This window comes from Colletes latitarsis, chromosome 10 (assembly GCF_051014445.1).
Source record: "Colletes latitarsis isolate SP2378_abdomen chromosome 10, iyColLati1, whole genome shotgun sequence".
NCBI classification, from domain to species: Eukaryota; Metazoa; Arthropoda; class Insecta; order Hymenoptera; family Colletidae; genus Colletes; species Colletes latitarsis.
Genome location: NC_135143.1, coordinates 25,077,319 through 25,089,692, shown reverse-complemented (window position 1 = coordinate 25,089,692; position 12,374 = coordinate 25,077,319). Strand labels below are relative to the sequence as shown.

The 12,374-nt window shown below is 40.5% G+C and overlaps 1 protein-coding gene across 26 annotated transcripts in view; it reads left to right on the top strand.

Annotated features, from left to right (window-relative positions):
- Positions 1 to 3,012: 3,012 nt before the first annotated feature.
- Positions 3,013 to 12,374, top strand: part of Trol (terribly reduced optic lobes) — a 154,037-nt gene continuing 144,675 nt past the window's right edge. For 12 of the 26 annotated variants that reach the window (XR_013080476.1, XR_013080472.1, XR_013080473.1 and 9 more), the window contains exon 1: positions 3,015 to 3,629. Coding sequence is in view for 3 of the 26 variants with exons in the window: in XM_076774981.1 (XP_076631096.1) it covers positions 3,552 to 3,629 (78 nt within the window). In the remaining 23 variants the exon portion in view is untranslated. Of the gene's footprint in view, positions 3,630 to 12,374 lie in introns of all 26 variants that reach the window. The other 14 variants (XR_013080477.1, XR_013080478.1, XR_013080475.1 and 11 more) reach the window with 6 other exon arrangements.

The window sequence follows — 12,374 nt, the reverse complement described above, 5'->3', positions numbered from 1 at the left end:
TTTTGTCTCACTTGCACTTGCGTTTATTTCTAAATCTGTTGGTAACATTGCGAGTGACTCGAAAATGGTAATGGGGCTCTAGAGCCCCAGAAAAATAGGACGAAAAAATACATTGGGTGGAAGGTCTACTCGTATACTTCGTCTGTGCTCGTATACCTCGTCTCTGGTTGATGTATTACAGCTGATGGTAAGGAAGATTCTGCATGTTCCTCTAGCTCGTATGATAAATAAGAAATATAATCGTCGAATGACTAGAAACGAATTAATTTTTAGAAACATAGATGAGGTTTATAATAGACTTAATAGTGTGTAGGGGTTTGTCATTGACGAAATATAAGCTCCAGTATAACTGTTTCTCACTAAAGTAGATAAAGGATCGTCTATGGCTCGGTACTGACTGATTCTTGACGTACAAATTCTTTTCGTTCAATTAACCGTGTAACATCGCACAGCACGACAATTGGATTAATTGAACTAACTGAATTGAATGACAGAATGCATGTTAGGGCAAGTCGTTTTTACATTCCTTCTTTCCGGTCTTCTAAATTCCTAATACTTTTTGAGGAGAATGTATGTTAAAAAATAATACATTTGGCTATTCATAAAAATCTTTTTGCACTATTCATTGGAGTTTGTTTTTACAAATAGTTCCTTTTTGTTTTATACACGGGTTTTGAAAGTTCATGAACAAATTTCCTACTTTGCCATAAACAATATATCTTTGTTTACTCGGTGTTCTTTGGAACGCATCTACCGCGTAAAAAGAGAATTGAATGTATTGTTCTTGTCGCGAAAGATCGTGGTTGGCGAAACTTCTTCAGTCGTGGTACATTTCAGGATCCTCGTCCGAGTTCCAGTTCCTTTATTCGTCGCTTTTTGAAGGGAAGCTTTGCATTTAAAAGGAACGACATTCGGCGCGTAAGAGTATAGGATAAGAGCAACAAACAGAAATCGTTAAAATAAAAGTGTATTGGTTAAGCGCGTTTTCTGTTGACCTAACCGTCGTAATAAATGATTTATTCCACTATTCACGATTCATGCATATTTATAAAAAAATATCGACGACTTTGAAATCTCGGAAAATTCGTACTATATTGAATAGTTATGCAAGCGAAAAAATATATAACTAAGACAGAAAATAAACAGTCTTGTCATGAAAGAAAAAGGAATTGAGCAGCGTCTAGAGTCTAGCGAAGGGCACACGCAATCGAGGAATCCAGCTGTCAGACTATAAATCGTTGAATGGTTCGCCTTGTATTCAGAACATTTATTTGGACATTTTTCCTTGGCTGACCAACTTCGTTTATATTCGCGATGCAGTCATCGTAAGCGAGAATTCTCTACCCATTTTCAGCAAATCTCGACGAACAAATTATATTCCTACAGTTTTTAAATAATGAAGTCCCCTATTTTAACCAGCCATCCGTGTTTGACGACTATATTCGTCGTAGAAAAATGACAGTATTTTGTGTCACAACGACTATAACCGTCATGCGTAAAATTAGTTACCATTTGCTTTACTAGCGAAAATTAAAATATAGTCGTAAATTTCAATATGTTTAGAACCTTTGTAGGTCGAAACGAAATAAAACAAACAAGTGCACGCTCCGAAAAGAGGTCACCACATCTGACTGGTTAAAAAACAGATTCGAAGCGTCCATTTAGTTTGAATGTTACTGACTGAAACTTCAGTCAAAAAGGAAATCGTTTTTGTCGAACTTTCGAGCGGGGAATACTGTAAAAACGACCGCTCCCGGTATATTCCTAATTTTGCCGAACGAGAGCGGACATCAAATGACCCGAGTCTCGCGGCGAGGCGTCTGTTATAATTACTCTGTCTGCCCGGTTCCAGGATCTCTCTTCAAAACGGATGCGTCTTTCGTTGGTCGGAATGGTCATGGAGAAACCGCGAGCGAATATGTAGGCGCGGCGTGGTTGACTCGTTTAAAAAAGATCACCCTCGCATCTGTTGCTGAGCGCAACAGATCCTCGAGTCGGACGGAGAGGCTCTGCCAGACGGGAAAAGGAGGGAATCAGCGTCGGCGAACGCACGCTTGCACGATGCCACGCTATTTTTTTATCCCCTTTTTCTGCCCGAGTGACTCGTCCCTGGTGACGGCCGTTCGATTCTCTTTCTTGCGGATTTCCAAGCACTTGCATCCGACAGTATTTAACCCCTTGCTCCGTCACTGGCGCCACTATGCACGACGGGGCAGAATCGGCGTCAGAGAAATACAGAGGACCAACGATTCGCGACCCTTTTATTTGCTGGATGAAAATTACGGTCGAATTTTGGCAAATAAAACTACGGGACTGTTATTGGTGCACTATCGAACGATTTATAAACTAATTTTCAAAGTCTACGCAAAATTTACAAGTCGGGACTGCGAACCTCGCGCTATTCAATTCGTTCCGAGGCGCGCGCATCCGAAACACCCGCCAACCCCATTGTTTCCGAGTCTGATTCACCGATTATCCCCCTTCCCTCGGTCCCGAATCCGCTAAAAAAGAAAAAACCCGAGGCGTCTCCCATGACATCTCGCCGGGACGCAACAATTCGATTCGTTGCTCATTAAAAAGAGAAATGAAAAAAGGAAAATACCCCGTGTAACCACTTCTCCGGTCCTCCTTGCCTCGTGCGAGCCGGCATTGTGAGGCGACTTTGACTCCCGCGATGGTGGGGGATAGAAAAAGTGCGGCCGAGCGTTCTCGAGCGAGAACGAAACATCGTCGCGAAATACATCCGCGGGTGGGGGAGGGAGCAGGAGAGAGAGACGATTCCGTGGAAGAAACGGGAAAGGAGAGAGTGGCGAGAGGGAGAGAGCGGTTAGGATGAAATCGAGAAAGACGCGCCGTAGGAGACAGTAAAAGCGTCGGAGGGGAGGGAGGAGAGTGGGCGATCGCGGGTGGGGGGGGGGAGGCCGCGAGATCGCGCCATTGGAACGATACGGAGTCGTTGTTGGCCGTTGGTGCGACAGGGATGAATCTTCGACGTTGTCGGAGGGTGCGAGAGAGACCGGGCGAGGCACGCGTGCGAGAGAGGCGAACCGGGATACCTTCCCGCTGGAGAGAGCGGCGAAGCCAGAGAAAGAGGAAGTCGAGCAGCGGGAGCGCGCGAGACGGAACGACGGACCGCAAGGGAACGCGAGTGGCGGCTGAAACTGGCCGTCGGTGGAGAGGGAAAAAGCACCGGGGCTTTTGAAAAAGTTTTATCTTGCCGGCGCGCTCGGCCTTTCAGACGCTACCGAACGCCGGTGCGCTCTTGTACGGTGCCGCGTGTTCCCGGGTCTCACGCTCGAACCAGTTCCACGGAGGTTCTCGTACCGATTTTTCGCCGGTCCCCAGAGTTCGATTTCGCGCGGTCGTCGACAGTGCCCTTGAAAGGGATCGCGGAGAACCTAAAACCTAACCCGACCTCGTGATGCGTTCCCGCTGACGAGGCCCCAAACGGAGAAACCGACCAAAGTGCAACGCGTACGGAATCGAAGAGTGGACGGACGGCGTGGAAAAGGGCGAAGAGGTCGCGGGAATACTCTTCGCCGGCAGACAAAATGAGGGACCTCGTCTCGCCGAAGAGTTGCTTGTTCCTCCTGCTAATAGCGGCGGCCAGCCTCGCGAATGCCTTCGAGGTGAGTTTGTTGTTTCCGTCCTGCTAAATGGGCGCGTCGACGATGATGGGTTCATCGGTGTCCGCCGATTTCGCGGTAGCCTTTGCTGCTCCGGGGCATCGCCTTTATAAAACAATGAAAATCCCGGTATATCGAAGGAAACTCTTGCTCGTGAAATAACTACTATCTTTTAGTGGGGGCGAGACGAGTGTTATTGCGTTTCGTTCCAGATCCACCGGTCGTACTCGCCGGCGAAGCTTATCTAGCCGATCCTGTCTTGGTCGTGACACTGTTAATTGTTTAAACAGTCTTCGATTACTCGATACTTTATTAATTAGTTTGAACAGATACGATCCGCTAGATAAGCACCACCGATGACTCCAACTGGCAGAATTAGAACGAAACGCAGTAACACTTTGCACGGGAACTCCAATTTTTGTGCCAGCCGTATTCACGAGTCAGCCTTATCTAGTAGATTTTAAGTTAAACACTGCGCTATTAATCATTTGGACAGTCCTCGATTATCCGATAGTTCGTTAACCCTTTTGCAGTACAGTATTTAAAAACTACTTTGTCCAATCTATACAATTTTATTTATTGTCGTGTGCGGGTGTTTCTAAAGAGTTTCGTATTGTATATTGTTTATATTATATTCGAGTGCAGTATTGAGTCTTCTCAAAAACAAACGATCACGTGTGTACAAACGTATACGACGGAAAGTAGTGCAACTTCAACTTACTGTAACACTATGAGGAAAGGAAAATATATTTCTATATAAAATAGTTCATCCTAACTGTAACAACGTGTTTAAGAATGGATAAAAATTCGTAATGCGAAGGTCTGTTTCCGAGCCAGCTGATTCGTAAAGATTCTCTCGGAGGAGATGGATGAACACTCGGTAAGAAGGTGGCCGAGTATCGTGGAGAACGTTTTGGAGTCTCTCGAGGGTCCCTGGATCGTCAGGGGACCATAAGTTTCGGGTCGTTGTTTGGAATCTAAAGGTTCACGAATTATTTTTTGTTCGCGTACCTCTGTTAGGATTAAGGAAGAACCAGTGGCTACGTTCTACCTAAGAAGCCGCACGCCAATTGGCACGGGCGACGAATTGAACAGATTTTTTTGGCAACAGCCAAGTGGCCCGCAAAGTTCACTCACCGAGGAACGCGATTATTCGCAGCGTGTGTATCACTGTTACGTGGACCGATAAGAATCTTTGCATTCTTTTCAGTCTGGATCCCCTTATCTCATCGAGTTAAAATTGCGATTTGTTGAATATAATACCGGATATCATAGTTTCCTTCCGATATATCCGATCACCGATAGAACGATGTTCGATACGATTACGCTGAATGTTTTGCGATAGATTGTGCCTAGGAAAAGCAGTATGTAATTTGTTAAGTGTCCAAGAAAACAAATACGTTTATTGACTTTCGTATGGTTAAGGAAACTCGAAAATATTAGAAATTTATAAAAAGAAACAAAGTCATTAAAATACACGGACAGTTTGTCAATAGAAAAGAGTATTGGAAAAATGCTGAATTTACCGCAATATGATCTTAATTTAACTGGTCTTACTCCAACTTTATCTACTGATATTTGCCTTGCAGTTCCAAAATCTCTTCCAGATGTTCTAGTTGTTGTAGACTGAATTATTAGATGCCCTAGTCTAGATCTAATATCTGACCTCGAATTATTTGCATGAATGAATGCCATCGATCGCGAATCGGTAGATACGAAAGCTAATGAGCGATCTCTAATCTAGTCCTGATCAGACTGTTAATCGAATGATTTTATAAAAAATTCATATTTCCCGTAGCCTTGACGAGCTCAACTTTTATTAAAATGCTTTCCGTCTGCGACTTTTCGGTCGTTTTCACTAAAACACATGAAAAATCTATAATGTAAACATAGATGTATAAGAAGTAGGCAAACGTATTTTGTTCCTGTTATATTTGGAAATGAGGGTAGTTCAATTAATAAAAACTTTACACGTAGTCAATTATGAATATGTTAAAATATAAGAAGTTGGCAAACATATTTTGTTCCTGTTATATTCGAAAATGATTTCTTTTAACAAATTAACACGTTTAAACGGTATTTTTCGGATGACAACCTTCGTTTACATTTTGAGTTGTACGTTTTTAAGTTACTATACGCGTGTTTATTAATTTGATCGCGTCTTTAATAAAAGTTAAGTTTACCAAAAGTTACTTCACGAATCAATGACTGAAAACTTTCTAGACCAAAAATGTTGCCCCCGAAAAGGTGCTACACGAAGCAAGATCTAGCCACGTTGCTTATCAAAAGAACAATTGGTCGAGTAAAACTAGGACGAAAGTTTGTTTTACACGCCTAGTTTAGCTCATCGCGAGTCCTGCTAGCACTCCACACGATCCACTCGATCCAGCGATTGAAATTCTGTCGTAATCAGGCTCTTTGCTATGAGTAAACACTCATCCAATACTGATCTGTATGTAGTGTTCTGTGTTAAGTGGTCGATATGTTCGGTCAAGTTTATTAGCACATATGGATTACTATTTTTCTCAACGACTACATCTAGTATCTGTTATTACGTGTGGAATCTCGTGTTTGAGTTGTTAGTGCTGGTATAACTGCAATTATATCTTCTCGCCGCGAGAGTTAAGAGTGGAGGAGAATGGTAAATCGTTTTTCTATATTTGCCAAGGTCCACCGACTAACAACACTTAACCGTTTTAATGGCTGAAATACCATGCTAACGTGCATTTTGCTACCTATAGGTCGACATCTAGAGTACACATATAAATAAGTGAACAAAGTTGAGAATATGTAGTCAAAAAGTAAGGGTTTGACAGAATAATCGATCATGAGTAAATGTATCTTTCTTAAATATTTACATTCTAATTACCGTAACGTGCAAAAAAACGTAATAAAATTATTACGTGAGGATTTTCTTTAGCGTCCGTATCATTTAAAATTGCATCGTCGCGTGTGAGTCAGAGAGTAATAAAAATCGTAAAGGAAATCACGACCAACACCGACGTGATCAACAAGTACATGTGTCGATCGTGTTCCTCATCCCGCGCCCCCGGAATTATTATTCGCATCGTCACGAAGGTTTGTTTCAATACTCGTGCGAATAATTCGCGATTATATTCTGATCACATCGAGAACTTCGCCGAAGTGGATAAGTCCGAACACCGAGACACGGGGCTTGCGTCGGCAGCTCTGCTGAAACTGCCAATCCGTCGAAATATCATCCTTCCTCGGCGAATTTTTGCGTTTCTGCGATTTCATGTTCCCACCTGAAGATCGCTCGATCGATGGAGTTGCGTTAAATATTCATTTTTTCCTTTTAATTTATCTGTCAGGGTTTGATCATCGTTTTTGGATTTTAAGAACCCTTCGTTCCCTTCCCTTCGTCGGAAAATACCGTCTCAGGGCAATAGAAATTCCTTTCTGTTTTCGAAAAGATGCATTTTGCGGCGATTTTACGTGAAGACTATAAATCAAAGCGGTTAACAAACCAGAACAGCGCCTTCAATGAATTTGTGGACAACGAAGATAATTGCAATTACAAAATTTGTATGTATTTCTCGCAACAATTGTAAGCTGCATGACAAAATAATATTTTGATTAAAAAAGTGTCGATCGAAGTGCTTCCATCTTATTATAAATGAAAAAGTAGAAAAAGCTTACAGGAAAGAATTACGGAAAGAGCGAATGGAATCTGGTAGACCACGCTGAAACGAGTGGTCTTTTTTATCTTTTATTGGCCATCGGCGGAATCAGAGAATCGCGCTAGAGTTTTTACGGGGGGAAAAATAGTACTTTTTCAAAATAGATTTATACAGCTACAATATTTCTGCAATCTGTGTTTGAAATTCATACGTTTCGATAATATTGCTGTGAGAACGGAAAGAAAAGCTAACGATAAATTAGCCTCACGCATGGGTGTCACTAATATTTTCGCAGCATCGTTTGACAAAAATGAAGACCAACGTGCATCGAACCAGATTATTTTTTCACAGTCGCTTTAACAGTTTTTAAGAATAGCTATTCATTACAAATTTAAAATCGAGTGTATTTTCGTCGCAGAAAATTTGTCGTGAAATCGATAATTCTTTTGTAATAGTATTACGTGGCATTACGATTAAGTACGTAAGTAGTTATTAATATCTGGTTTTTACTGGCGATTGTCGTTAAAAATTTGCCATCGTAGGAAGATTAGGAGATTTTTCATTCTTTGGCCGTTCAAATTTGTTGGTTCTTAAATTATTTCTAAAAAAATTAAACAATCCTAGTCGTATAAAGTACGTAGGTCGTTGAAGAACTTGGCATTTCTCGTGCGAGAAATCGTATATTTTTACAATTTACGGTTAATAATAATGCAGAAACGAAATAGTTCGAGTGATCGAGTGATCGAATCGGTAAAATTTGGCAACTTCCTGATCGGTAGCCCCTGCACGTTGCACCGTATACCGACTTTCGTTTGTACATTACTCGTTGGCTGAATACCGTGAACAGAGATAACGCAATCACTTCAGAGTTATCGCGCGATAATTCAATAGGACATTCACGATCTGTGTATCGATCGGAGACGCAATTTGGTTAACGTTCGCGATAACGAACTCGCGAACGAATACCTAACGATACATCTTATTGTTAGGAGCGTTGGCTACCTGGTAATAATCGGTGGTCGTACGCTCAAAGTCGACGCTGGATGTATTTGTGGCATAATTCGTCGAGGATACAGGAGGATTCGGAGGGGATCATGGAGCATCTTGAATATTTGATAAATGGGAAGATCAATGAACAAGGGGAGGTTCTATTTTAGAATTTGGTTTATGACATTCCGGCCCAACTATCGAACGTAATCGAGTTTTCGTAGATACATATTTATGGCTTTCTTCGTTGAGAATTCTGCAGAACATTTACAATTATCTTGAAATCTTGATCGGCCGGAGGAATATCCATTTTCGACCGAATCGTGTTATATCTTAAACAAATAAACGAAAACTGACGCATTTCATAGATAGACATTTACGACATTTTTATATCGAGACTTTAGTCAGTTTTGGAGAGTGTCTTAAAAAATAAATAAAGGAATCTTTCCTGGGAGCGTTTAGTATTTAAAGTTGTTGTAGTTCGATAAAGGTTAATCAAAATTCGGCGAAGATCCTCGGGTGTTTTAAAATTTTAATTAACGATCGGCAACGGAGACGGAAGCCTGATATAGACTATCGACGATTGTATTACCGGAGGTAGATATCGAAAGCGACCCTCTTTATGCTAATAAAAGATACGTCTAGCTGCGTTCAATGAAAGTTTAGCAAGATTCGGAGCAGATCGTATGGTATTGTGAAAATAAATGAGCCTGGAGATGAACTAATGAAACGAGATCCTATTCTGAACGATGTACCCTGTCACTGTGCCAAAATTCTTAATGCTTCGGAAATGAATGTAACATCGACCAGTGTTGTCCCTACGGTATTATCAAAGATCGAACTAAATTTAATTCTGTGGCAGGACCACCAGCGATCTAGGATGATCAGTTAAGGGAAACGAAATGTTTCGTGAGCGAAATATAGTCGTTAGATAGTATCAATTAAATTTGTAAAGTAGTCTTATAATCTGTACTTCCGATATAGTAATCCTTGTCTCAAGAATTGAATCGCCGATTACTTAAGTTCGTTAGTTTCCAATTAAGTCTAATTAGATATTGTCGTAGACGCGAGCGAAATCTATTTAATTATCATTTGCTTGTCCGGAGTGGCGTTTCATTTTCCAGCAGTATTTCACGTATTCGATAACGCGTTACGGTTACGGGTTATCAGTCGCGGTCTTGGAGCGATTCCTCCGTTTTGATGATCTTGAAATCGGCTTATTATTTCAAGGAACTCGTATCTATGTCCGGTGAAACGTAACACGGTTGAAAGAATTTTTGCTTGCCACGGCGCTTCGATGGACGAGCAGACTGCGAAACCGATGTATATTGAATTAAAATAGTTATTCCGGGGTTATTGTGACGGTTACGGTTCACTGATGATTCGATTATCTCGAAACGGTCTCCCCTGATTCATCATCAACTTATACTTCTATGCAGTCAACGCTCAAATTTTCATAGCGTCTACAATGCTTCCGATCGTGATCTTATTTGTAACATGATCTTTCATTGACCAGCAATCAAAGTCCATTATACGCGATCATCTCTGCTTTTCATTAATTTTCTAGATCTTTTGAACTTTTCGGTTATACAGTCTTCTGTAGATTCTTTGTTCAACAGTAATTTGGCTTCGAGGACTCGTCACGATTTCTATTAATCGCAAACTGTTGGTTTCCCATCAAACACCGATCAGTATCTAAACTTCACGGCTGATACCGATTATGTCAGAATTAATAAAGTCATTGTATGTATTGATTTTCAGTTGACTTGTAAATTTGGTTTTACGCGGAAACAAACATGTATCGTTAAAAAAAGTAATAAGGAAAACATGATTACCATATCTGGGTGTAACTTTCCACTCAGACCGATAAAGTAGAGGCTAACAAAATTATTAACGAGCTTCCCAAATTTTGGGAAAGACTGCTTGCCGGTAATTTCTACAAGAATGTTATTATATTACGTTCGATGTTAGAAAATCTCTGATTTCATTTATTTTTAATTTGTAACGCGAGCAAAAGGGGCGTCCAAATTGGAAGTTGCATCGCCGAGCTAATCGCTTTAGCTTTGTTGAAGTGGATACCATTGGAGTCTGGTATCAATTTTATTAAAATTAATAAAGTTAGTGCACTGTTTAACCTCCCATTAAGTTGTCAGATCGTTAAAATATTTTAGCAACACAATTTTCTGAACATTTATTTTTAACTACTTTCGTTGTCCGTTGTCTGTCACGATCCCGACAATGGTATTCAAACGGAATCTACTATCCATTGTTCGTACCAAAACTAATCACTGTAGTAGCTCAGACTTTCATTAGTAAATTAACAAATACTTTAGGAATCTATGTTCTAGATCGTTTGGATATTTTAGTAATACACACACAGCCGGAAATTCATTGTTCATTTTCCACGTGAATCTGATATCGATAGAATCAAACGAAGTCAATAGATCGTTTGGAATTTCATTAACCCCGTAATACTTAAAAGGCTAGTTCGAGTTTCAAAGCCTCCCTGTTCCAACAGCTGTTTAGACGACGGCAGCGCGGCAAAATAGCCAACATTATTACATCGACTTTTAACGCAATCTTGTATATTAAACACGAGCCTGGTTACCCTTATCAACGATCGTTCCATCGATAACAACCCAGCAAGATTATTTTTATCGTCGACTCAGCATTGAAATCAACGCTAGGCTAACCTATTCTCGGAGCACTCGCCAAGGCTAATTCTCACCTGTGGGTTACTCGATTCAGAAAAAAAGTCGCTTTGCAGCTTATTAAACGTTGCACGTAAAATATATTTTCTTTTCAATTATTTGTAAAGGACCGTTCACTCTTTTTTATTTTCTACCTAAATTCAACCTGTCTTTGTTTTGTTATTTGGTACTTTAAAAGGTACGTATGTGGACGATGTAAGAATATATCATATTGTTTCGTCGAAAATACCAAGTAATCGTACCCCTGCATTCGCAGAGGCCTCCGATTGCTATCAAGAAGCTCCACAAGCGTAACAAGGTAACAAGTTTATAACAAACTGATGGGGGTTAAAGAATGGAATTTTCCAGCATTTGTACGGAATCGGTAACTTTTCAAATTATGCCCTCTTCGAACGAAGATTCCTCAGTTTCCCACGGAAGCCTTAAAATCTTGCAGTCTTCTCCGACCAACCTTCCCATCCTACGCGAAGAAACATCATATATTCGCGTATAAATTTTCGCGCGGAAAGGACCAACTCGTATAGAACTATCGCGTGTCCCTGTGCATTACCATATTTTTCATAAGGTACAAATCTTTCGAGGCTTTTTCTCGGCCATATCCCCGGCTATTCTAACCGAGAAATGGTCACCGGGATACGGACCAACCGACAAGAAAAAGAGATACAAACGCGGACGATATTATGCAGGGTAAACCATGTAACGCGATCACCTCGGTTAGAATGTTCCTTTGTCTTGGGTAATACGGTTCGGAAGCAGCTACAAACTGATAACGACACAATTTTTACGAGTCGTTCTCTTCTCGGTGTGATTTTTTTTACGGGCACCGCCAATTGTTTTAGGGGAATGCTTGTTTTCTCGGATAAAAAATCGATTTTCACGTTTACTAAACGCGTAGAAAAATGTTATTGGCCTGGCCAAGATAACGATTGTCCACTCGACATTGACCACTAAAAATCATTCGATAAAAATTGATAAATTTTATTGCTCCTCCGTGATATACCCTTCTACGTAAAGTTCGACGAATTATCGTGGCTGATATTTATTCGTCGATACTTGTAAAAACGTCTGCAGTTAAATTCTTTTGGTTTCTTTTATTAGATCATATGTAGGCCATCCGTTTCTGAGAATATTTTCTTCCTTTCCAGACTGGGTGTATTTCGGTTTTTTTCTCGATATACAAAATCTATTTTGTTCTGCACGATGGAGTACACTCTACGGAGTTTATTCGCCAATAACGAATAGAATATTTAGATTTATTTTTACTCGTACTAGTTCTTCCTTTAATGATTTTCATTCGTCTCGAGATTGATCGTATTATTCGATAGTTTTGTTGAAACTTACATGAAATCAGTATAGATTTTTTATATTACCAAAAATCCAACTATCAAAAAATAAGAATGAAAACATCC